This window comes from Chlorocebus sabaeus, chromosome 2 (genome assembly GCF_047675955.1).
Source record: "Chlorocebus sabaeus isolate Y175 chromosome 2, mChlSab1.0.hap1, whole genome shotgun sequence".
NCBI lineage: Eukaryota > Metazoa > Chordata > Mammalia > Primates > Cercopithecidae > Chlorocebus > Chlorocebus sabaeus.
In genome coordinates, this window is record NC_132905.1 from 90,774,286 (window position 1) to 90,801,113 (window position 26,828).

Sequence of the window (26,828 nt, forward strand, 5' to 3'; positions counted from 1 at the left end):
CTTTTGTTATCTTAAGTTACCCTCTCTCCTTAGGGCAGGGTCGAGAAGGAATTCTCCAGATCCACCCAAGATCCTTCGCCACCCAAGGACGGTTTCCCAGTGCTTTCAGTTTCTTCTCAGGCTGGGCACTGGGGCTCCTCTTGGCGGTGGAGGAAGTCCTACCACTGCCCCTGGGCCTCCCCTGAACAATGCTGGGGTACACCAACTCACTTTCCTTGTCAGCCACCCTCAGCACTATTGATTGTAGCTCTCAAAATAGAATCCACCCACCACTGCTCAGAAGGCTGCTCTGCTAGTCATTTCTAGAACATTCTGTGTCACTGTCCATCTTAAGGTGGGTGGAGGCCCAGGTGTTGAGACTCTGTATCATATCCTCTCCTGGTACTTACGTTTGGGAGAACATTTGAAAGTTTCTCAAGTTCGGGAATTCAGGCCTCCAGGGACCTCTGTGTAAAAATTGTAACTATGATGGGTATTTTCCCGGGGCCATCATTCCTGCAAAGTGACATGGACATGCTGTCCTCTGTGGGCTGTGTCTGGAAAGAGGTGGCGTCGGACTGTTGAGGCAGCAACCCCAGGACATAATCCCCACATAACGAGGCTCTCTGGAGCAGGCCCAGGCCCAGGCCCTCCCGCAGGTCACGCACAGCCCCAGCCACGCCCCTGGGCGGGAGCCACAGAATTAGCACAGTCATTGCGGACTGGGAGGGCCAGAGAAACATTGCTGGCAATGTGAGAGAGGCCTGGCAGCGCCTGAGGGCACAGCTCAGAGCCGACGAAGAAAGGGCCTTTGTCTGAGTTCGTATCCTCCTCGGGCGCACTGGGGCCCCCACCGTGGCCGGCTGGTCGGCCTCAGAGTGGACAAGACTCCCACAGGGAGCGCAGTGTGGACAGGACAGCTGGCCTCCTGGCCGGCCAGTCCCCTCAGATCACCAGCAAGGGAAGGACAGAGACCCCGGCCTGGGTCCGTTTCAAGCCCTCTTCTGTATGAAGGATGCTGCCCAGGCCAGCAGCACCGCCCACCTCTGGCACCCACCTTTTCCACCCTTTGCTTTCAGGTCCTTCCTGCTAAGGGCTCTCTTGGCTCCAAGCTCAAGCCTCAGTGCCCTGGCCGTTTTAGACAGTGTGGGAGACAGTTCAGAGCTCTGAGCTCTGTTGAGAAAAGAAAACTGTTTCTGCATTTGGCAAAGGCGTGGGTTGTCAGCAGAGATCAAAGTTCTGTTCCTGGCAGGGTGCGCACCTGTGACACACCTTGCCCCTCCCCCTGTGCCAATCCCAGAGGAGTGGTGGCATTTCTGACCCTTCCCTTCCACGGCAGGTGGAGCTCACGGGCAACAGTATTTATGAATACATCCATCCTTCCGACCACGACGAGATGACCGCTGTCCTCACGGCCCACCAGCCGCTGCACCACCACCTGCTCCAAGGTATTCCATCCGGAGGAAAAAAGCCAGACTAAAAGCAAGGCGATGTTCTTAAATGGAACTCAGGGCTTTGCTTCCCACATCTGCCAAGTGGCTGGGCATGACTAGGACGGCCCAGCCCAGGTCTCTCCAATACACACACAGCACCCACCATGTGGGGATGTGCATTTATACCTGTGTCTTTTAAGCCAATATTCATCACGCTGCTACTGTTGGCCAGAAACTGTGTTGAGTGCTAGGCAGAAGAGGAAAGTGCTGCAAGCCTGCTCCCCTCATTTGCTGTTGGTTCAGAGTTGGGTTACAGCATTACGGGGCTAGACCAAGCTTCTCCTTAACCAAGATGCCAGGCCTAAAACTCAGGGGTCGGGGGTGGTCCATGACATTTCGTGGGGAAAACTACATATGTGTTTCCTCCGGTTGAAATTTGGCATATCCTTTGCTTCTGATTATAGATAATAAACCATCTTGGGATCACTAGTACCTGTGGTTTTGCCAACAACAGAAATCACAGATATTTTCCATATCATATTAAAGTTTTGCAGGTGCTTTTTTTTTTTTTTTAGACGGAGTCTCTCTCTGTCGCCCAGGCTGGAGTGCAGTGGCCAGATCTTAGCTCACTGCAAGCTCCGCCTCCCAGGTTCACACCATTCTCCTGCCTCAGCCTCCCGAGTAGCTGGGACTACAGGCGCCCGCCACCTTGCCCGGCTAGTTTTTTGTATTTTTTTTAGTAGAGACGGGGTTTCACCGTGTTAGCCAGGATGGTCTCGATCTCCTGACCTCGTGATCCGCCCATCTCGGCCTCCCAAAGTTCTGGGATTACAGGCTTGAGCCACCGCGCCCGGCCACATTTTGCAGGTTTAAACGTATTGCTTATGCCCACATGCCTACTTCAAATTTCAGGAGTTCTGAGACCTGCTACTGAATCTTCTTATTTATGTATTAATAAAGCAGCACATTTATATCCATATCACTGTGTTGAAATATTTCGATAATTATTTTCCAATACAGTTGCTTTCTTGGTAATCTTATATATTTTATTTTATGTATTTAAAAATGTTACTCCAAGTAGGCATCTGTAGGTTTTGTGTTGCGGCACAAATCATTAAGAAGCCCTGGTCATTGCACAAATGACTCCTTAAATTTCAATTGCGGTGAGTGCTAGGAAGACACAGAAGGACTTCTTCCAGGGGCCCTGGCCTTTTAACTCCCCCCAACCATCCAGTGAGGCCAACAGGCCTCTTGACAAATGGGTCTTGTGTGTGCTTTGGACCATAGTACCCAGCTTGGCCAAAATACCCCAGTGGGACAAAATGCAAAAGAAGAGGCTTTAAGGATGATGAGAATGGAGTAGCTGGCTGCAGGAAAAAAAGGAGTTGCATTCTTATTGCTGTCTTCTGGGAGGGCAGTCATTCTCGGGCTGGGAAGAGAGAATACAAAATAGCACACACAGTTGTAAAATCCCTTGCAGAAAGTTTTGTGGCCCCCAAGTTCCAGCTCCAGAAATAGTTACTGGAGTCTAATTATTCCTTACCAAGGAGAGAGCCTGGCATGTTCATTTCTGAAATGAGATGGGGCACCTAGTTGTAGCTAAGGTCTGATTCTTGGATATGATATGTCTGCATACATCAACATGAATCGTGGCTCTGAAGAGAGAATTTCTAACAAAATCAGGGCTAGGCTAGAACATCGCCCCTGAATCACATTCTTTCACTGTGGGGTTGTTTAAAGCTGGACAAAGACAACAGGTGTCAGAGAATTGCAGGACACAGGGCTGTTGTTGTTTTTGAAAATTGCACAGTATGGTTTTTTGTTGTTTTGTTTTGTTTTGTTTTTTGGAGTCGGAGTTTCATTCTTGTTACCCAGGCATGGAGTGCAGTGGCCTGATCTCAGCTCACTGCAACCTCCGCCTCCCAGGTTCAAGTGATTCTCCTGCCTCAGCCTCCCAAGTAGCTGGGATTACAGGTGCCTGCCGCCAGGCCCAGCTAATTTTTTTGTATTTTTATTAGAGACAGGGTTTTGCCATGTTGGCCAGGCTGGTCTCCAAGCTCAGGTGATCCGCCCACCTCAGCCTCCCAAAGTGCTGGGATTCACAGGCGTGAGCCACCGTGCCTGGCCTGAAAATTGCACAGTATATTAACTGTGTGGGACTGTGCTTTCTCCCCCTACCCCTGGTTTCATTTTACCCTGCCTGGATCATAACCTCCCAAAGAGAGATTATAAATGAGAGCAAATGAGTCTTGGGAATGTCATGAGACCCTTTCAGCCCTTCTGTGGCCTTCGAGTCTGAAGCAACATGGGCTGAAAGCGTTGAGGCCACACCTGACTCATTTCCACAGCCAGCCGAGGGGTGCAGGGGTTGAGATCCCCAAGTGCTTGGTTTTCTCCTCCACTGTTCCATTTTCTCCCCAGCTGCTCCCTTGCTGACTTTCTGTGTCTGAAATGACCCCCACTGCTTTATGATAAACCTGTGAGAAATGGGCTCTCCCCAGAACTTGGTAGTTAATGACTGGTTGATGTATATTAGACCTGAGCTTCCACCCTCCGTGCTTATCTGGAAATGGCTGGGGCAGGCAGCCATGTTAGAGGGAAGCTTTTTGCCCACAGACACCAACTGCAGGGGGAATTGTGGGTAAAATATGGCAGCCTCTCCAACTAGGGGAGGTGGGGGGTGCCCTCTGAGGTGATTCCTGAGCTTCCACAGGGCAGTGACCTCAGGGAGGGTGGAAGACCTTGCTTCCATTCCTAGTGGTAACCTCCCTTTAAAAATTCATGTATTAACCTCCACCAAAGGGCTGTTTGTTTAGAGTGGGGTGACCTCACCCTCCCTCAGAGGTCCTTCTCTATTTGTGTCTCAGAGCGCTGGTGTCCCTTCCTGAAGCAGAGGGTGTTTCCTTAGGGGACACATTTGCATTGACAATAGCGAGCTCAGAGATTTGCGTGTGAGGCCTGCAAAAGCAAAGTGAGTGAGTAGGAAGGGCAGAGCCCTGGAGAGACAGAGATGATGGGGTGGTCCTTCCGGGGCTAGAAATGAGGGTGAAAGCATGGATCTGCCGAGCCTGGGTCACACGGACTTAAGTCCTGCTGCCCTGAGGGAAGTCAGAGGCTTCTGGGCCTTCCCAGAGCCCACAGCTCCCAGGAGTGAGCAACTGCAGGTGGAGCTCTGCAGGGCCCATCAGGGGCCTCAGGTGTGGCCTCGTTTGGCTGCCTTCCTTTGGAGCTGAGGAAGCCACACCAGGACTGGGCTGGTGTCTCCACTGCCCCACCCGGATCTCAGCCGAGGCTGAAGATCTCTGAGCAGGGTCTGGGCACACTGAGAAGGCCTCTGGCAGCTGCATCTGGCCCTGGGAACACATTGGTGAGGTTGGAAGAAGGATGGGGGGAGCACGGAGGGGCAGCTGCCAACCTCACCTTGCTCCTGCTTGCAGAGTATGAGATAGAGAGGTCATTCTTTCTTCGAATGAAGTGTGTCTTGGCGAAAAGGAACGCGGGCCTGACCTGCAGTGGATACAAGGTACGGGGAGTCATGGGTGCGGGGAGGAGCTGGCTGTGGGTCCTCACTGTGTGTTTTCAAGAGCTTCTGCAGAAAGGAAGGCGCGGGAACGCAAACTCGTCATCCCCACTAACATAGAACTCTCCAGGAACATGGGGCACAGTCTGTTGGAGGCATATGTGAGAGCTGGTGCTTTAGGAGGATGTTCCAGGCTGGCTGGAATTCATCGCGTAAGACCTGGAATCAGCGTGGCTTAGGGCAGATTGTATTAATACCTTGGCGCTTTGCATGTGGACCAGTCCCACTGGAGCTGCCGTCTCTGGAGTTTATTGAGGCCCATCCTGGGCACGGTGCAGCCGGCAGTGGTATCCAGAGCACGGACCCTGCTCTTCCTCTCGGGATGCTGCACCAAGTTCCCTGCCACCTATGACGGGTGCACCACAGTAATGCTAGAGTCCTTTCCAAGGCACGAGGCAGAGCTTTCATCTGCAGCACCACATCTGGGCCGCTCCCTCAAGCATCTCAGCTGCCCTTTGGAATGAGCAGCACCGGCCAGGTTTTGTAGTCAAGGACCACAGGAGGGATGGCAGAAGGGGCTCGGTGGCGGAGCTGGGACTCTGGGCCCAGCCCATGCTCCTCCCTGGCTCCACTTCTCTGCCAGACACCACTGCTTGTTCTGGTTAATTCCAGAATGGAGGAGTAGGTCGCATTTCAGGGCACGAGAGTCAGCTGCTCCCCAGGGAAAGGTGGGTTGGGGAAGTCTGTGCTGAGTGCCCCCCGCTAACCCTTTTGTCCCCTCTCTGGGCTCCTCACCCTCCTCCCAGGCATCTTCACTGCCATCTCTCCCACCTCAGAGGACAGACGTCATAACCCATTAGTCTGAGGCTGGAGGCTGCTAGTAACTTTCTTCCAGGAGGATTTTCCCCCTAGAAAAGGAGGGAGGAGGATGGGGCACTTTTGTGCCTTTGTCTTCTCTTTCTGGAAGGCCCCGCCCCAGCTCCCCTCTTTGACCCCACTCTGAGCTCCTCCTTTGACCTGTATCTGACTGTGCTGTTACAGTTTGGGGGATATGTTTCTTCCTTCTTGTCCCAGATACTAAGCCTCTTTGGGCCACGGTGGGGCCCCAGGAGCCAACAGACATTCTTCAGAGGACTTGGGTCTTTTTGTTAAGGGACAGGGTGTTGCTCTGTCACCTAGGCTGGAGTGCAGTGGTGCAATCACAGCTCACTGGAGCCTCAAATTCCTGGGCTTAAATGATCCTCCCACTTCAGCCTTCTGAGTAGCTGGGGCCACAGGCGCACACCCAGCTAATTTTTAAAATTTTTTGTGGAGATAGGGTCTTGCTGTATTTCCAGGCTGGTCTTGAGTCCCTCGCCTCAGTCAGTCCTCCTGCCTTGGCCTCCCAAAGTGTCGGGATTACAGACAGGAGCCACCACGCCTGGATGGGACTTGGGTCTTGACTTTTTTCTGCCACTTATTAACTGTCCACTGCCCAATCTTAAGTGATACACAACACCGTCTCGTTCTTGGTTTCCTCATTAATACAATGGGAGAATAGACCAGAAGGATTTTAAGATTTGTTTCAGCCCTAAAGACGATGAATGCATTCAGACATCCTGCAGGAGGGGTTTTGGAACAGAGAACTTAGGGCTCAGATTCTTCACTGCTGTCGTGATGACAATGATCCTGTCAAGATTTCACAGACTGCAGCTTGAATAAATTCTTCCAGTAGTGAGGCTCGAGGCTGTACAGATGTCTCTGTTTGACACTGAAATACTGCATTTTTGTCTGTATGGCTTTTGGCTATAGCAATTGGAAGGGCTTCTATAGGGCCACTCTGGCTTACTATTATGAGGGGATAAAATCTTGACTTATAGATAAAGGAAATAAAAGTACATTAAAAATGAAGACTTCAAAAAATTGTACTGGGGCAGGGCACAGTGATTCATGCCTGTAATTCCAATACTTTGGAAGGCTAAGGTGGGAGGATTGCTTGAGCCCAGGAGTTCGAGACCAGTCTGGGCAACATAATGAGACCTTGTCTCTACCCAAAAAAAACTTTTTTTAATTAGCCAGGCATGGTAGCACATGCCTGTGGTCCCAGCTACTCAGGAGGCTAAGGTGGGAGGTCAAGGCTGCAGTGAGCCTGATTACACCACTGTACCCCAGCCTGAGCGACAGTAAGACCTTGTCTTAAAAAAAAAAAAAAAAAAAATTCTACTGACAGAGTTGTTTATTTACTGGAGTGATACAGCACGTCGAGTGATACAGATGCCAAGTTCAATCCCATCGGAAGGTGGTAAGCAGCACAGTCACTGATGCGAGCACTGTGGAACAAATGGTTGGCCTCCCCCAGATGCCTTTATTGTGTTACCTACTCACAGCTTGGCAGTGAGCTCATAAGGTATATCTCCATCACATATTACAGAGCCCTAATTTGTAGTTACTTACAGTACAGTCAATTGGATAAGACAACCCTTATATTTTATTATGATATTTTTTGTTGTCTTGTGTGTTGTTTGTTTTGTTACCCAGGCTGGAGTGCAGTGGCACAATCTCGGCTCACTGCAACCCCCGCCTCCAGGGCTCAAGTGATCCTCCCTCCTCAGCCTCCCAAGTAGCTGGAGACTATAGGCACGCACCACCATGCCCGGATAATTTTTGTATTTTTTGTAGAGACGGGGTTTCGCCATGTCACCAAGGCTGGTCTCGAACTCCTGGACTCAAGCGATCCCCCGACCTCGGCCTCCTGAAGTGCGGAGATGACAAGAATGAGCCACCGCATCCAGCTATTATGTTGTTTCCTAAGAAGCACAACTCTCCACTTCTCCTAAGCAATGAACTGGTGCCTGTCAGCACATTGGGCCGCACAGCAGAGGAGAGGCTGGGCTGGGAGAATTTCAGCACGTTTGAGAAAATGAGCCAGGAGGAGTGGGCACCAGCCCAACCCTGGGCGGCCAGTGGCTGACGCTGCCCTCTCCACTCCCAGGTCATCCACTGCAGTGGCTACTTGAAGATCAGGCAGTATATGCTGGACATGTCCCTGTACGACTCCTGCTACCAGATCGTGGGGCTGGTGGCCGTGGGCCAGTCGCTGCCGCCCAGTGCCATCACTGAGATCAAGCTGTATAGTAACATGTTCATGTTCAGGGCCAGCCTCGACCTGAAGCTGATATTCCTGGATTCCAGGTGAGTTCGGCACCTGCCACCGTGGCTGTGGCCTTTTGGAAGACACCGGTGGTGGAAATGGGCCCCTGAAAGCTGCCATCTTGGCCAAATCATAACGAGGAATAAGTCATAATAGGAATGTGGATGAAGCAAAACCAATTTATGAACTGAAAGAACATATGTCAGCCTTAGGACTCAAGGACTTGTTTTATTTTATTTACTTATTGATTTACTTATTTAATTATTGATTACTTATTTTATTTACTTATTGATTACTTGTTTTATTGTATTTACTTATTTGAATCACTAGAATTTGAAATGAAAATATGTGCTGTGAGCATAGGTTGGGCTTTTTTGAAGGCTGTGATGTCAGAGCTCTGCCTCCTGTGTCCAAGGAGGACTTTAGAACAAATGGAAGGTTTCCACCCTGAGTGTGGTGTGAGGGGGGCCTTGGCGCTCAGGCTGGTGTGAAGCCACCACAGGGCTGAGGCTGGGAGCAGAGAGGCTGCCTTCCCTGGGGGATGCCCTGCCCACCGCTCATGGGTGCCCTGTCTACATCTGGGCTAGGAGGAGGGGATTGGATGACGTCATTTCCCCTGGCCTTGGGGAGGACCTGCTCTCCAGACCCGTGCTGGAGTGGCCTTCACTCTTCCCGAGAGCCAGCTGCAGTCCCAGTTTTTTAACTGGGTCTGCAGTTAAAGTCCAATATTTTTAAAATTGAAGTTAATTTTAATTTTAATTAATTTGTTGTTGTTGTTGAGACGGAGTCTCACTCTGTCGCCCAGGCTGAAGTGCAGTGGCGTGATCTCAGCTCACTGCAAGCTCCGCCTCCCGGGTTCATGCCATTCTCCTTCCTCAGCCTCCCAAGTAGCTGGGACTACAGGCCCCCGCCTCCACACCAGGCTAATTTTTTGTATTTTTAGTAGAGATGGGGTTTCACCGTGTTAGCCAAGATGGTCTTGATCGCCTGACCTCGTGATCCACCCGCCTCGGCCTCCAAAGTGCTGGGATTTCAGGCGTGAACCACTTCGCACAGCCTAAAATTGAATTGAATTTTTAAGTGACAAACGCTAACTGCGTTTGGTTTTCAGGGTTTTGTGGTGTTTGTGGGGTAGAGTGTGATGCTCTGACACATGTCCACGCTGTGGAACCATCAAACCCCTCCCAAGTCTTGAGGCCACGCGCTGGTCAGGCCTCTTCTGTGTTCTTATTTGTGAAATAGCAGCGCGGCCTGCCCGCTCACTGCTAGGAAAGATGAAATTAGATAATAGACTGAAGCGTTGAAAACAGGGAAGCGTCTCTTACCTGCAAGGCCACTTTAGCTCTTGGCAGGTAGGTTCCTCGGCTGTGCAGGCAGGAATAAGTCATCAGAGACCCCACTCCTGATGTGGGGTGTGTATGCGATGAGGCTTTGGCGGGGCAAAGAGAGATACATTTTGCTTTCTGTATGTCCGGAAGCCAGAATTTACTGCTTTCTTTTCTTTTTCACTTTTTAAAGTTGTGGTAAAATACACACCGTATAAAATGGATCATTTTAACCATTTATTGATGCTCTATAGAGAAAAAACGAATCTTCCTGGTTGGGGCGAGAGATAAAGATAAGAGTCAGTTTGGCTCCTTGTAAACACCCTTCGGGACCACTCAGAGGCAGGGAAATGACAAGGGTGAGCATGTCAGGGTCACCAGCATCTTCCCAGAAACTCCAAGCAGAGAGGAAGCAGTGCTCTTTGGGGAAAGCTGCCAGCACCACTGGGGATGGCCAAGAGCGACAAATGCCATTTTCTTGCCATGCAGAGGGAGGCCCTGCAGGGACAGAAGGCAGCCGAGCTGCCCCAGCTGGAGTGGACCCCTCTGCTCCCTCTTCTGACTTGGGAGCCACTTCTGAGAGGCGGCTGGAAGGACATCAACTGCCCAAGGTCATTATCGGAGACATCTGGGAGGATCCAACTGGTTTCTCCCTTGTTTCGTCTCCTAGTTTTCCTCTGGTCGTTCTAGGAAACCCCTGAGACTGATGAATTCTGGAGAACAGGAAAGAAGTGGTCTCCCCAGAGGAGAGACCTGAGGGCTTTCCCAGCCGTTCAATCTACACTGCCTGGAAAGGCAGCCGAAGGTAGAGGAGGTTGTGCCTGAAGGGGGCCTGGACAGGGCCTGGATGGGGCTTTGCAGTAGCAGTGGGGGCTCCCGCGCCTCAGGGTGTGGGGGCTGCACCCCTGGAGTGAGGAGAAAAGAAGGCTGGTGGTCTTGAAGGAGACGTCCTGCCTCTCCCAGATCTCTGGTTGTTCCTGTCATATCAGGAAGCTTCTAGCAAAGCCTTGAGGCCTTTTCTGAGCTGCAGTCACATAGGAGGGGCTGCAAGGGGTCAGAAGAGTGCCGCAGAGGCCTTCCCAGTCACCATGGTTGGTCTGTCACCAAGGGGTTGGCGCTTGGGCTGGCCGAGCCCTGGGAGGACAGCAGAGTGGTCAAGCAGGGTGGGAGATGTCCCTTCTGGGTCCAAACCCCAGGGACCAGGCAAGGGCTTGGCCTGAGGTCTTGCGGCCCCAAGTCGTAGGAGTGAGGGTGGTCGTGGGTCTGTCTGGCACCACACCCCGCTCAATCCCAGACACAACTGAACTCGCTGTAACCTGAAATTGGGCTCGTCGGGGTTTTGTGGTATTTCTCTTTGAAACTGGAGCTGATGCTTTTGCTAAGGATGGGTGAACACAGCGATGTTTGGGGTTTGGCAGATCCCTCTGACAGGTCTTCAGACACCAGAGGCTTGGAAAAAACTGGGAGGGCACCCTGCCAAACCCCTCCGTTTCCCTTTAATTTTTAAAGCCAGTGTGTACTTTGATGAGAAACTTAATATATGTGTTTCTGATTCATTTACACGTTTGGGGCCGTTGTTCTGTAACTTTGCATCCAAAGGGTCTGGGAAGCCTCTTTCATCCCCACATGGTAGAGATGCCTGGTTTTCTTTTTGGGGGAAGCCAGATGGCTCAGTTTTCCTGCCACACAGAGTTAGATTCTGATGGGGCTTGAAGTTCTAGGTGGCCCTTAGACAAGTCCCCTGATCCCTGAATGACTTTGGGCTCTGCAAGGCCCCCTTCCCTGCCACTGCAAGCCCTGTCTCCTTCCTACCCTAGTAGGACACCATGGAAATGAGTACACCAAACAGGGAATGATTCCAGCGAAACATGAGGCTCTCCGAGATTTACGACCCAAAGCTTGAGCAGATCTTAACAGAAAGAGAAGCGGGTTAAAGAACGAAAGTGAGGTCAAGTTTCCCAGCTTAATTTACAGCTAACGTCTCCTATCCTAGCAGGGAGGGCCCCCAGCCCTGGCCCTCCCTCTTTCCCCAGCCTCACCCGGTCTCCAGGACTGACTGCACCATAGCCTCACCTGCCATGGAATCCTTTCATCCCTCTCTCTTTCATCTGTTCTTGAAAATCCGTCACCAGGATGTTGAGGACCACCCCCTTCGAGGACGTGGTGCCCGGCCCCATTGCCCAAAGCCTGGGAAACCATCGTTGCCACGTGCAGCTTCCACCTACAGCCAGAGCGATCCCCATGCGGGTGATGATGTGGTCTTGGGTACTGAGAGCCACTTTTCTTCAAAGAGCCGAAGTGGGAAATTAATATGCCTGGGGCTCAATGAGAACACAGAGGGGCTGTGTCACGTAAGCCCCAGGAAAATGCTTCCATTTCTCTAGAGAGCTTAAGGCTTTCCTTTTAGTCACAATATCTTAGGTCGTTTTCCTGTCTTCTGGGGGGTCTGAGCCAATCCTCCCCTCACAGGAGCCTTAAAGGTCTCCAGTTATTCCGTAATTCCCAATAGTGGGACTCACCCAATGGCAGCATCCTGAGACCATCTGTGCCAATCAACAGTGTCTAGCATGCAATGGAGGTTTCAACACCCGCGCCCGCAGTAGCCAAGATGTGCAAACAAATGTCCACAGACAGAGGGATGGAGGAACTAAATGTGATGTCTACATGAAACAGAAACTTACACAGTCCTAAGAAGGAATGAAGTTCAGACACATGCCGCAGCATGGATAGCCTTGGAAACGTCTTGCTGAGTGAAAGAAGCCGCACACAAAAGGCCACGTGGTGTGCCATCCCACGGACACGAACTTTCTCCAAGAGACAAATTCCTAGAGACAGAAAGTAGAAGGGAGGCTACTCGGGGCTGGGCAGGGAGCGGTGGGGAGCTGGTGTTTAATAGGGACTGAATGTCTGTTTGGGGGTCATGGAAAGCTCTGGAAAGGGGCAGTGATGCCTGTTACACAACATTGTGAGTGCACCAAATACCACTGAATTGTATGCTAGAAGTGGTTACCATGGTGAATTTTATGTTATGTATATTTTACCACAATTTATAAAAAACATTCGCACAGGACCGTCCCCCCAAAGCCCTCCAAGAGTGGGTTCTTTCTCACCGTAGCAGCTTTCTTGCAATATCGGTATCAAAGTTCACTTGTAAGCATTCCCTGATAAGCTGAACTACGAAAAAGGCTACAATTTTAAGCCATTCCAAACATTCTCTTAGCTGGTGGTTTCAGAAGAACATTCCCGTTCATGAATAGTGCTACATCCTGTACCAGGCTAGAGTTCAAAGACTTGCTTCTTGTAAAAAAGATCATTCTCAGTTTCCAAAATCAACATTTCCCCCCTGAGCCTTTTAGCACTTGATTAGTTGGCAAAACCAATATTAGTTTAAATGAAAGGCAGTCTGCAGAGTGGTGTAACTCACTGAGCCGCCGTGCCCCCGCAGGGTGACCGAGGTGACGGGGTATGAGCCGCAGGACCTGATCGAGAAGACCCTATACCATCACGTGCATGGCTGCGACGTGTTCCACCTCCGCTACGCACACCACCTCCGTGAGTAGCACACCCACCCCAGCCACAGGAGGTAGCTAGTCAGGGAGGAGACACTGAGGACAGAGCTGGGGGGGACATGTCCCTTTTGTTGGTGCAGTTATCATCCATGATACACACTTGAATGTCAAGCCTCACGTGTGGCTTCCTCCACCCCATGATTAAGTACAGCTGCCTGTTGTCGGTTTTCAAGCAGCCATGTGCACCCTTTCAGCTAGACTCTAGCAGGTGTAGAAGCAGGAAGTTACCTGGATTCTAGATTGTGGATGTGGAACCTAAACTCTGTGATCTGGACACTATTTGCGAATAACAGCAACAACAGTGGACGAACTGCTGGTTATGGAGCTCTTACTGCTGTGGGACACTAGTTTAAGTGACTAAACACATTACCAGCCCAATAAGGGAGGGTCTCATGGTCACGATCCTCATTTTACCAGTGAGGACGCTGAGGTCCAGATAGGTTAAGCCACTTGCCCACCTTCATACCGCTGGGAGGTGGCGGAGCTGGGAGCTGAACCCAAGCAGAGCCCTGTCTCCGACTGCTATACACCTGCTGGCTAGGGGAAGCTCAGGAAGGCCACCGTTCCACAATGGGAAGAGGTCATCTTGGGACAAACAAGATTTGTTAACAAGGGTGAACAAACACCGATTTGATTTGCCATTGGAGGTGATTTGGGAACATCTGGATGTAGGGGGGATGCTCTAGTCACTGAAATGTTTGAAGAAGTAATGCTTTGGCCGGGTGCAGTGGCTCAAGCCTGTAATCCCAGCACTTTGGGAGGCCTAGATGGGCGAATCACAAGGTCAGGAGATCGAGACCATCCTGGCTAACACGGGGAAACCCCATCTCTACTAAAAATACAAAATATAAGCCAGGCATGGTGGCGGGTGCCTGTAGTCCCAGCTACTCAGAAGGCTGAGGCAGGAGAATGGCGTGAACCTGGGAGGCGGAGTTTGCAGTAAGCTGAGATCATGCCACTGCACTCTAGCCTGGGCAACACAGCCAAACTCCGTCTCGAAAAAAAAAGTGACACTTTTACTTTTTTAAAATTAAAAAAAATTTTTTTTTGAGACAAAGTCTTGCTCTGTCACCCAGACTGGAGTGCACTGCAACCTCTACCTCCCGGGTTCAAGCAATTCTCCTGCTTCAGCCTCCCAAGTAGCTGGGATTACAGGTGCGTGCCACCATGCCTGGCTAATCTTTGTATTTTTAGTAGAGATGGGGTTTCACCATGTTGCCCAGGCTGATCTAGAACTCCTGACCTCAGGTGATCCATCTGTCTCCACCTCCCAAAGTGCTGGGATTACAGGTGTGAACTACCGCACCCAGCCATACACTTTTAGAATCCAAACTGAGGCAAAGATTAATTTGGATGGAGTGGAATGCCTCATCCTCCTGCTGTCCAGTCCTGCCATGCCCATGGCTGGTCAGGGGTGCTTTGTAATGGGGTGCAGACAGTTAGAGGAGCTGAGTCTTCTGCAGTGTGGCCCAGATGGCGTGTCCTCTATTCTTGCTACGCCTTCTGTTGGCTCAGGGATGTTAGAGGACAGGTTGCCAGTGTCAAGTGGGAAGCGGACGGCAGGCCCATGAGCCGCTGGGTCCATAGATGCGTGGTGTGCTGGGTTCAGTGTGGACTGGGACCCGGGGACTCGATACTCCCAGGGTGTCGCTGTTGCTCTTCCCTCCCCAAGTCTCTACGGACAGAAACCCGTGACAGCCAGGACTTACGGCTGGGCAGGCACAGATGGCTTCTTCCTTGCTCCTTGATGCATGTGGAGACTTGGAGGTGTGAACCACCCTTTTCTGTCTTTTGTTAAAGACCAAATCATGATCTCATAGCCATCCCTGTCATTCTGGAGACCAAGCTTGGTAGAGAAGCAACTACTTAGTGTTTGGATGGAACTTCTCAGTCGGTGTCACTAATATGGGAGCTAGAAAGTTTTCTTGTGCAAACCAGGTATGATGTGTCAATTCTAGAATGAGATATCCAGGAGACTCGAACAGGCAGCTGTGAAGAGCAGAGTGGAGAGGCCTCTGAAGTAGCAAGAGCAGTTGGGAGATGGGAGAGGCACGTGCCTCGAGAGCACAGAACTGTGCTGTGCCCTAGAACAGTCTGGGACTTGGAGAGCGAAGGTGAGGGCTCACACCTCCACACACCCACCTGCCACTGCTGGGGTGGAGGGACTGAGCAGCTGCTCTGAGGGAAAGCCGGAGTCATGGTTGCATTGCAGAAATGCAAGTGTGCTGGAGACGCAGTCCCCAAAGGAGTAGGTGGCTTGGTTTCAGTGTCACTGACTACATTCACTCTGAGCTCCCCCCACCCCTGCGGGAGGGACAAGAACCATGAGGGCACAGCGACTCCATTGACTACTTTTTTTCCCATTAGGGTGGTGGATTTGTTTCCTAGGGCTGTTGTGACAAATCAACACAAACTGGGTGGCTTAAAACAACAAAAATTCCTTCTCTCACTGTTGTGGAGGCCAAAAGGCTGAAATCAAGGTATCAGCAGAGCTGCCCTTCTCCGAAGGCTCTAGAGAAGGATCCTCCCTGCCTCTTCTGGCTCCTGGTGGCCCCAGGCGTTCCTTCGCTCATGGCTGCATCGCTCCAGTCTGTCTTTATCTTCACTTGGCTCACTCCTCTGTGTCTGTGACTTTATTTTATTTTATTTTATTTTATTTTATTTTATTTTATTTTTTTGAGACAGAGTCTTGCTCTGTTGCCCAGGCTAGAGTGCAGTGGTGAAATCTCAGCTCACTGCAACTTAAACCTCCTGAGTTCAAGCGATTCTCCTGCCTAAGCCTCCCTAGTAGCTGGGACTACGGGCGTGCACCGCCACACCCAGCTAATTTTTGTATTTTTAGTAGAGAGGGGGTTTCGCCATGTTGGCTAGGCTGGTCCGTCCACCTAAAGCTGGGATTACAAGCGTGAGCCACTGTGCCCGGCTTGTGACTTTTCTTTTAAGGACACCTGACTTTGGATCTAGGGTGCATCTGGGTAATCCAGGATGATTCTGCGTTGAGATTCACAAGATTCCAGCTGCAAAGTCTTTTCCCAAATAAGTTCACATCCATAGGTTACTAGGGTTAGGATGTGAAACATATCTTTTTGGGGGACCCTGTTTAACCCAAGGCAGGCATTTTTGGTATCCTTTTTAGCCCTTAAAAATCCAAAACAGAAATAGAAGTTCTGCTCAGGGCCAAAGTTTACTTTCCTCCCCAGGGTGTCTCTAAGACACGGCTGTGCCTGCAAGAGAAATTCTGGAAGAAGCAGGAAGGCCACTTACTTTTCTGGATAGTATACTTATATAAAACTAGAGGGCTGGGTGCAGTGGCTTAGGCCTGTAATCCCAGCACTTTGGGAGGCTAAGGTGGGTGGATCACATGAGGTCAGGAGTTCGAGACCAGCCTGGCCAACATGGTGAAACCCTGTCTCTACTAAAAAATACGAAACTTAGCCAGGCGTGGTGGTGTTCGCCTATAATCCCAGCTATGCAGGAGGTTGAGGCAGAGATAATGGCTTGAACCCAGGAGGCAGAGGTTGCAGTGAGCCAAAATCTCACCATTGCACTCCAGCCTGGGGGACAGAGTGAGACTCCATCTCCAAAAAAAAAAAAAAAAGTAATGGCAAAAACCGCAGGTACTTCTATACCAACCTAATAGCTACAGAGAATTTTCCAGAGGCTGCTGCGCCCTCCTCCCACAGCTGGCACTTTGAGGACACCTGGGCTGAACTCCAGCTGTGCCCTCAAGCTCTGTTGGCTCCGGTTTCCTGGTGCTGCCCACCTCCCATGGTTGTAGTGGGGGTAGAATGAGGTAATCCTGTGAAATGAGCTGGAAGTAGACACCATGTATCTTTTCGTTAGAGAAGCAAACCCCCAAAGGAGAAGCATTGTCAGGCTTCTCTCTTTGCCACGGCCTTTGCCTACACCCTTCAGCAGCGATGTGAGTCAGCGGAGATGCAAATGTTAAGTAAGCCTGGGCAGAAAAGCGCTGCTCTCTGCCTGGTCCCAGAGAGGCCTCTCTCCAGCCGGTGGCATGCTTGTTACACAGCAGCACTGCCTCATGCCCCCAGGTTCATCCTGACCGGGTGGTGGGGCCTGATGGAGACTGGATTCCTGCATCCCAACCCCCACAATCTTCTTTCCCATGTGAAAAAACCAAAAACATGTCATTCTGGTTAAACCTCCTCCTTGTTGGAAATTTAGAAAGTCAAGGAAAGCTGAAAGAAGAAAGTGACAATTATCTGTCATTTTCAGTCAGATAAGAGTTAATATGTTTTGAGCCCTTCAGCTGTGTCTGCCAGTGTTCTAAATCCCCAAATAGATCATCTAATCTTTCAACAACCATATGATGTAAGGACTGATTATCCTCTTTTTATAAATGAGGAAATGGAGTCACAGGGGGGTTGGTAGCTTGTCCAGGATCACACAGTTTGTTGGAGGGCGTGGTGTGTGCATGTGCCCACTTTTTCATAATTAGGGTTATACTTTACACATTTCCGAATCTTGTCTTTTCTTCTGTTAACATCGTGTCATACACATTTCCCATAATGTTACAATTTCTTATTAATCATCATTTTAATGGTGGTATAGTTTACCATAACGTATTTACTCGTTTCCCTACTGTTGAACAGTTAAGTCTCTCCCCACCCCTTCCCCTGAATTTTCAGCAATACTGCAGTGAAACTCTTTGTACATAAGTCTGTGCTTGCACTGCTCACAATTTCCATAGGATCCATTCCCAGAAGTGAAATCAGTGTGTCGGAGGGTGTGAGCGATCAGACTGCTTTCCAGGAGGACCACACCAACTCATCCTTCCATCACACATGAAAATGCCTCTCACTGGCCCGGCGCCGTGGCTCATGCCTGTAATGACTGCATAGTTTGCCATTATGGAGTCTATGGCATAGTAGGGCGAGGCAGGCGGAACACTTGAGGTCAGGAGTTTGAGACCAGCCTGGCTAACTGGCAAAACTGGGGAGGCTGAGGCAGGAGAATTGCTTGAACCCAGGAGGCAGAGGTTTCAGTGAGCCGAGATCATGCCACTGCACTCCAGACTGAGCAACACAGAGAGAGTCTGTCTCAAAAAAAAAAAAAAAAAAGGAAGAAAGAAAAAAGAAAATGCCACTCACCATATATTAGCCGGTGTCACCTGTTGGCCTTCCATTTTTTTTTTGAAGATAAAATTCACCTTTCTCACCATTTTCAGTGTTTTTTAGTTATATTCACAGTGTTGTACAACTATTGCCTTTAATTCCAGAATGTTTTCATCATCCCAAAGGAGCCTGTCACTCCAGTGCCCCTTGTCCTTCAGCCCCTGGCACCTACTCATTTGCTTTTGAACTCTGTGGACGTGCCTATTCTGGAGATTTCACGTAAAGGGAATCATACAATGTTTGTTTCTATTTTAATGTCTGTTGATCTGATGGATGGATCTGCCATTGAGTTAAACAAGGGAGTTGGGCATTTGTTCATCATTTCGCCCATTATATTTATTCTCTGATGAATTATTGTTCATGTTCTTTGCCTATATTGCTTTTAGGGCCTTTGTGTTTTTATCAATCTGTACAAACCCTTTATATAGTAAGGTGAATAACTCCGTGCAGTGTTTTCTTTTGCACCAAAATATTTTGATGTGGATGAGAAAGAGCCATCTGCAAGGTGAACAGGAAGCGTAAAGAGCCATGGAGAGCCCAGGGGTGTCTGGGCAGAGACGGGGGGCTTTGCCTAGTGGTTTGATAGGAAGGCTGAATTTTTGTTGCATATGAGCCTCAAAGTCTGAATTTTTGTTGGATATACGCCTTGGGGAGTTTCCTTCAGCGCCAGCTGGTACAGTCACAGACTCAGCCCCTTTGGCGACCTCCCCAAATCTCTGCTCAGGCAGCTGCTAGTTAGGTCCAGGGACCAGTGCTGCCTTGAGAAGCAAGAATGTTCTGGAGCTGAGGACCCAGGCATCCAAGGGTGCCTTTCTAGACTTGTGCTATTCTCCCCTTCCCTGGAGAAGCTTCACGTCTCCTCTGCCCACCTGCAGGTTCTGGCACTTTCCTCCCCGACCTGCCTCCTGGAAGGCAGTGAGGTGGAACTGTGGTTTATGGGTGCACCGAGCCTTTGGCTGAGCTGCTTAGCAGCCTGGAGTTTGCACCCAAGCACAGAAGCAGGCCCATAGGCCCAGTTTTCAGGAACTCTGTAACCAAGTAGAGGTCCTTCCTACATAAACAACATAGCAAATTAATGAGCCCAAGGAAAACTGGGATTAATGGGAAGAAAATATAAATGGCAACAGAGTAACAAACAGTTTCACTGTGAATACCCTCATGCTCCTGAACAGCAAACATCAGCAACAGCTTGACACTTGGTTGAATGCACTTAACTGACTACTTTGTGTAAATAACTACATCACTCACCCCCCTGACCATTAAGGATTTGAGGATTAAGACATAATCATGGCATTTTGGAAACTAAAAAGCAGATTCAATTTTTTCACTCTGCCAGGTACAAACTGTGGTGGCGAATGTTTCCCTCAATGAAAGCAATGACTGTTAAATGAGAGTTCTTAATGGGTGGGAACTCCTTGAAGTTGTAGGCAAAATTCCTGTGTGCACATGTATGCGTGTATGTGTGCGTGTGTGCGTGTGCGTGTGTGTGCACGTGCATGTGTGTGCGTGCGTGTGCGTGTCTGTGCGTGCGTGTGCATGCGTGTGCATGCGTGTGCACGTGTGTGCGTGTCTGTGCGTGTGTGCATGCGTGTGCACGTGTGTGTGCGTGTGTGTGCACGTGCGTGCGTGTGCATGCGTGTCCTCGTGTGTGTGCGTGTCTGTGCGTGCGTGTGCGTGCGTGTGCATGTGTGTGTGTGCACGCACGAGACACACACAGACATGCATCCTCCAGCGGAGAAAGCCTGCCCCCTTTGGCAAGTTCTCAGAGGAGTCCATTGGGGGCAGCATCCCAGAGGTGGGGCCTGCAAAGCGTCTGAGGACTCATGTCACCTTGTGCTTGCAGTGTTGGTGAAGGGCCAGGTCACCACCAAGTACTACCGGCTGCTGTCCAAGCGGGGCGGCTGGGTGTGGGTGCAGAGCTACGCCACCGTGGTGCACAACAGCCGCTCGTCCCGGCCCCACTGCATCGTGAGTGTCAATTATGTTCTCACGTAAGTCACACGTATTTGTTTCTCTCCTTGCTCTTTTCTCTTCCTGTCCCACATCGGATGGCTCCCATAAGCACCATCTCTCTTTCTCTCTTTCCTCTTTCTCAAACTGTTCATTTGTCTCCTTTTTTTTTTCCAGCAATCTGGTCATTTTGGAAGGTCCAAACTATTTCTATGCTCAGAGGTGAAGGTCAAGTGCTAGGCTGCAGGGGGAGCCAGGAGGAGGGGGTCTGCACTGGGCATAGCTTAGGATCCCATCACACAGCCTAGTGAGGAGCATCGGGGGTGGGTGGAGATGCCCCCCATCCTGAATAGGGTGCACACCCCCGATCAAGAATACAAACTTGTGCTATCCATGCCTATAAGCCTTCAGGTCAACTTGGATGCTCCTGCTGTTTGAGATAGGAAATACCCCATTTTTTGCCTGTCTTCCTATAGAGCCTGTTGCAAATGATGGTAAATATTTGGTCCTTTAAACATTCCAGAAGGTCAAGTTCAGTTGCAAATGCTTTTTTTTTTTTTTTAAATAAAAAAATATATGTTTTTGTAGAGACAGAGTTTTTCTATGTTGCCCAGGCTGTTCTCAAACTCCTGGCTTCAAGTGATCCTCCCACTCAGCCTCCCAAAGTGCTGGAATTACAGGCATGAGCCAAGGTGCCCAGCCTGCAAATACTTTTAAGGCCATTAGAAGCAACAGGACAGATGTCTATCTGGGGCCATATATTACTTTCCACCCACCATAGCTATTGTACGTTAAATCACCTTGCTCCAGGCTCTGACCCTTGCTGTGCCCCAGCCCGGTGATGAAAAGGGTTCTCTTTTTTTTTTTTTTTTTTTTTTTTTTGTATTTTTTAGTAGAGACGGGGTTTCACCGTGTTAGCCAGGATGGTCTCGATCTCCTGACCTCGTGATCCGCCCGTCTCAGCCTCCCAAAGTGCTGGGATTACAGGCTTGAGCCACCGCGCCCAGCTGAAAAGGGTTCTCATTTGTACTTTATCTAGGGTGAGGATTTAGGCTCTAGGTTTGTTCATAGAATGACTGTGTGTCTTAGAAATCAAGTGATTCCGGCAAAACTGTCAGGGAGAAAAGAGTTTAGCTCTTTAGTTATTCTTCCTGAGCAAACGTGTGGGCCGGTTCGCCGGGTCGACGTCTGCCTGTGTGAACATGACCCTGCTGAGTTGGTTCTTTAGGGCAGCGATGGGCCCCCAGTGTGAGAAAACACAAAGCTGGTGGTCAGGCCCCTAGGCCCGCAGAGGGTCCCAGACTCTTGCCTCCTGGAGTGCTCACTGGAGAGGCAGCTGGGCCACAGGTGCTCATGCTGGATGCAGGTGGATCTGATCCATGGTATTTCTGCCTGTCCCTTTTTCCCTTGACGGCTTTCCTAGTGGCCCACGGCCTCCCCCAGAAATGTGTTTGGGGCTTTATGGGACTGGAGAGAGCTCTGACCCGGCTCAGCATTTCCTGGGATGGCCCGGCCTGGGGCTGCAGACAGCTTTTATAATGAGGGTGAGCTGGCCTTGTCTCAAATCCCACCCACATCCAACCCCAGTGAAAAGACACATTGGAGCACTGAGAATGACCTCCCCAAGGGCTGGTGCCAGGGAAGCTGCTGCTGGACATGACTCGGCCCACTCTCGCCTTCCAGGGAGATTGAATACAAGGAACTTCAGCTGTCCCTGGAGCAGGTGTCCACTGCCAAGTCCCAGGACTCCTGGAGGACCGCCTTGTCTACCTCACAAGAAACTAGGAAATTAGTGAAACCCAAAAATACCAAGATGAAGACAAAGCTGAGAACAAACCCTTACCCCCCACAGGTAACACGCATGTCCTGCAGTTTTGGGGTGCTGACATCTATCCTAGGGGTTCGAGACACCTGGACACGTTAAGGAGTGGGAGCCTCTCATTGCACAGCAGGGATCTCCCTGCCATGCAGCAAGGTCCCTTCGGGAGGTCCTGCCTACACGGTAGTGACAGCCGGGGAAGGCTGACATCCCGGAGGGCTAGCCAAGTTTAGGAAACAGAAGACTAAATTGGAAAGGCACTTCAGCCTATTAGAAGCCACGGGTTAGATTCTAATGAGCTTGACGGGTTAGAATCCATGGGTTAGATTCTAGACTGGTGGGTTAGAACACCAGTCCATTGTATTTCCACAGCATTTAAAAAATGAAAGCCCTGCCTCTTTTTAAAAAAGTAGTTTGTGAGCTCTCAGAAACAGCAATTGTCAGCCGGGCGTGGTGGCCCATGCCTGTAATACCAGCACTTTGGGAGGCCAAGGCAGGTGGATCACCTGGGATCAGGAGTTTGAGTCCAGCCTGGCCAACATGGTGAAACTCCATCTCTATTAAAAATACAAAAATTAGCTGGGCGTGGTGGCGCGTGCCTGTAGTCCCAGCTACTCAGGAGGCTGAGACGGGGGAATCGCTTGAACCCAGGAGGTAGAGGTTGCAGTGAGCCGAGACAGTGCCACTGCACTCCAGCCTGGGTGACAGAGCAAGACTCCATCACAAAAATAAGTAAATAAATTAATAAGTGCTCTGACTGTTCTGTGCCAAGTGAACTTTGGTAGCATGGTCATTAGCAGATAGACCCGTTGAACGTCACTGCCTCCATATTATGCCAAAAAAAAAAAGAAAGAAAAGAAACAGCAAGTGTCCATGTGTGTCTGATTTGTTGTTAGTTCGGGGTGCGGGATCTCTTTCTACCCTGGGAGTAGGTCACTGGGGTATCGCTTGTTGTGTGCCTGTCACCAGTGGGACCTTGCTGTGGTGGCGAGGGTAGGGGCAGCCCTTGGATGGGCTTGGGCCCCGTCGGGGCGGATCTTGCAGGGCCGGAAGGCAGCTTCCTTCCTGCCGGCCCCTCGCTCGCCCTTCATCCATCTTCTCTGCCATGCAGCAATACAGCTCGTTCCAAATGGACAAACTGGAATGCGGCCAGCTCGGAAACTGGAGAGCCAGTCCCCCTGCAAGCGCTCCCGTTCCTCCGGAACCGCAGCTCCACTCAGAGAGTAGTGACCTTCTGTACACACCATCCTACAGCCTGCCCTTCTCCTACCATTACGGACACTTCCCTCTGGACTCTCACGTCTTCAGCAGCAAAAAGCCAATGCTGCCGGCCAAGTTTGGGCAGCCCCAAGGATCCCCTTGTGAGGTGGCACGCTTTTTCCTGAGCACACTGCCAGCCAGTGGTGAATGCCAGTGGCATTATGCCAACCCCCTAGTGCCTAGCAGCTCGTCTCCAGCTAAACATCCTCCAGAGCCACCGGTGAACACTGCTCGGCATGGCCTAGTGCCAAGCTACGAAGGTGGGTCAGGTCTGCTCGTGGGGAAGGCGGGAGGACTGGGCACGGCCGGGCGCTGAAGCAGCCGTGGCGGTGGGTGGCAGATGGAGACAGAACCCTCACGCTTTGGGCAAACTTGCCCTCTTTCTGCTTCTAAGTAGGGCTTGCTGTGCTTTCCTGCTCTCAATGCAGGCGCTCCTCAGGAGTGAGAAATGGCAGTCTGCCTGCCTCGGGAACACGAGTGACAGTATAAAGGGCAAAGGAAAACCAAGTATCCCGCCTTCACGTAAATCCTGGCCACATTCACCACCCAAAGGGGGGCAGTGATTTTCCAAACCAGCTCCCAGGTGCTGAGAACACCCCAGCTGCATTTCTTTTCAAGATTCCTTTCGACTCCATCCAGAAGTGAATATTTGAGACAAATGGCCTATTGGCTGTTTTCCCATGCCAATTTTGGAAGTGGGGAAAACTATGGTGGACATTCGTGGGCTTGGGGACAGAAATGCCACTCACCAACCCAGGGCAAAGAACACAAACCCTCCAGGCCTCAGTTTCTAAACTTGTAAAATGAGGTCATAAGCGGTGATGTGCCTATTTCCAAGGACACGGCACACAGTAGGGGTCTGCCCTGCACATGCTAGTTCAATAGCAGAAAGGAATGGCCTTTCGCCTTCTTCTGGCGACAGGCAAGCAGACGTCCTCTGTGGAGGTACTGCCAGCTCTCCAGGACGCAGACTGACTCCTGTCTGCTCACTGGAACAACGCCAGGCAGAGTGGAAGGTGGGGACGGAGGTTTAGCTGCAGGACGTGTATTCCCGTGGCACCCAGACTAACTGCCGCTCAGAGATGGTGCAGATGTCCTGCAGTGCCACTAAAATGTGAGTGAAGGTGACATCGGGATTATGTGCCCCAGGTCGGGCTCAGTGGCTCGCGCCTGTAATTGTAGCACTTTGGGAGGCCAAGGTGGGCGGATCACCTGAGGTCAAGAGTTTGAGACCAGCCTGGCCAACATGGTGAGACCCCGTCTCCACTAAAAATACAAAAATTAGTTGGGCACGGTGGTGAACACCTGTAATCCTGGCTACTCCGGAGGCTGAGGTGGGAGGATCACTTGAACCTGGGAGGTGGAGGTTGCAGTGAGCTGAGAGCACACCACTGCACTCCAGCCTGGGTAACAGAGTGAGCCTCTGTCTCAAAAAAAAAAAAAAAAAAAAAAAAAAAAAAAAAAAAAAAGGATGATGTGCCCCAGAAAAGCAGCACACCGGCCCCTGCTTAAAGATGAGGAATTAAAGAAGAGAGCTCTGCGAAGTTCCCTCACCCCTCTCTAGAGGCAGGTAGGGCTCTGCTCCTTTTGAGCCTCATCCTGCTTCTTCCGCCAATCCTAGGAATCTCTCACTCTGTCTTGTGACTTGAAGCTGAGATAACATTTCTTCTGGAATCTGAGAAGGAGGATAGATTACAGGACAATGCTGCCTTTCTGGAAATCACTAGGACATGTTTTTTCAGAAGTAGCTAACTTAGAAAAGGCCACACTGGCGACCAGGGCCAGGCCGCCTGCCTTTTGACCTGGCCTGTCCCAGGAGCCACTGATCCCTTAGATTTGCATCTGCCACACCCATGAACACCTTGGGTCCCTCACAAAACCAAGGAAGGGATCTTCCAGAACATCCAAGCAAAGGAAGTTTGTAAAGCAAAGGGTTTTGGTAACAGCTGAAAATATTACCCACTTGAGATTGACTTGAGTTTGTGTGTCTGAAGCTGGCTAATGCTGTCACATGGTATTTGACTTTTACCACTATTTTAAAAGTGAAAGAGGTTAACAATCTCCTTATCACGCACTTGATAAAAAGTGGACCCAAGGTGCTAATTTGAGGCAACTTGCGATTGGCTTCCTAGTCTTTTTGGTATTAAAGGAAGACAAATGTTGACAAACAAACAGAAAATGACAAAAACAAAACAAAACAAAACAAGAAAACAAGCCAGGGAGCTACTTAATGTCAGGCATCGGACTGAGTAGATGGGAGTGGTTATTTTTCATTACAACACAGCGAAAACGATCAGGGTGGTTACCACCCCTCTCCACTGAGGGACGGGCAGAAGTCAAGGCAGACCGGGGCCATGCAACACCAGGGCCCCTGGTGGCCTCTAGACCTCTGCCGTCCAATCAGGCAGCCACCAACCCTGTGTGGTCTTGAACATGGAAATGTGGCCAGTGCAGTGAGGCAGGTGTGACCTGTGCTCTGCATCTCAGTACCCAAAAAAAAAAAAAAAAAGAATAAAATATCCCAATAATTGTTTCACACTGATTGCACATTGAGATAGTATTTTGGATATGTTGCATTACAGCGTATTATTTAACAAGCATTCCACCTGTTTCTCTGCTTTGTATCGTGGAACATTTCAGGTCGCGTCCTGAGACTGGACAGCGCGGCCTAGACTAAGGCGGCGGAGGGCGACAGCGATCTCGCGGGTGGAGCGCGTGGGCGGCCGAGGGGTGGTGGCTGCGCCCGGAGCTTGGGGGTGGGGTGGGGTGGCTGCGGTCGTGCCCCTTGCTGCCCTCTGACGTGTCGCCTGTCCCCGCAGCGCCCGCCGCCGCCGTGCGCAGGTTCGGCGAGGACACCGCGCCCCCGAGCTTCCCGAGCTGCGGCCACTACCGCGAGGAGCCCGCGCTGGGCCCGGCCAAGGCCGCCCGCCAGGCCGCCCGGGACGGGGCACGGCTGGCGCTGGCCCGCGCGGCGCCGGAGTGCTGCGCGCCCCCGGCCCCCGAGCCCCCGGGCGCGCCGGCGCAGCTGCCCTTCGTGCTGCTCAACTACCACCGCGTGCTGACACGGCGCGGACCGCTGGGGGGCGCCGCACCCGCCGCCTCCGGCTTGGCCTGCGCTCCCGGCGGCCCCGAGGCGGCGACCAGCGCGCTGCGGCCCCGGCACCCGAGCCCCGCCGCCGCCTCCCCAGCCGGCACGCCACTGCCGCATTACCTGGGCGCCTCGGTCATCATCACTAACGGGAGGTGACCCGCCGGCCGTCCGCGCCAGGAGCCTGGACCCGGCCTCGGGGCTGCGGCGCCACCGAGCCCGGCAGATGCACACGACCTACGTTAATTTATGCAGAGACAGCTATTTGAATTGGACCCCGCCGCCGACTTGCGGATTTCCACCGCGGAGGCCGCGCGCGCCGGTGCCGAGGGTCGAGGAGCGCCCGGGTCCGGGCAGGTGACCGCCCGCCTCTCTCCTGCGAGGGCCAGTGCGACCCAGTTGCTGATGGCTTGGTTTCCTCACCTTGAAATCGGGCTTCACGCATCTTGCCTTGTCCCCAACGTTCCACGATAGTCCCCCTGGGGGATTTAAGCGATTTCACTCCGCAAATATCCTCCACTTTCAGGAGGGAAACCCACCCTGCCGCAGTCCACTCTTCCAAGTGGATGGCAGCCCTGGAAGGCGACGCCTGTGTCCCGAGCCCTTTTAGATGCTTAGGT

The 26,828-nt window shown here is 51.2% G+C and overlaps 1 protein-coding gene across 1 annotated transcript in view; it reads left to right on the forward strand.

Annotated features, from left to right (window-relative positions):
- Positions 1-26,785, forward strand: part of SIM2 (SIM bHLH transcription factor 2) — a 46,437-nt gene extending 19,652 nt beyond the window's left edge. The window contains exons 4-11 of the mRNA XM_007967724.3: positions 1,319-1,427; positions 4,850-4,935; positions 7,904-8,103; positions 12,833-12,939; positions 19,935-20,082; positions 21,725-21,893; positions 22,972-23,380; positions 25,940-26,785. Of these exons, the coding sequence (XP_007965915.1) occupies positions 1,319-1,427; positions 4,850-4,935; positions 7,904-8,103; positions 12,833-12,939; positions 19,935-20,082; positions 21,725-21,893; positions 22,972-23,380; positions 25,940-26,367 (1,656 nt within the window). The 3' untranslated portion in view covers positions 26,368-26,785. The remainder of the gene's footprint in view (positions 1-1,318; positions 1,428-4,849; positions 4,936-7,903; positions 8,104-12,832; positions 12,940-19,934; positions 20,083-21,724; positions 21,894-22,971; positions 23,381-25,939) is intronic.
- The last annotated feature ends 43 nt before the right edge of the window (positions 26,786-26,828 follow it).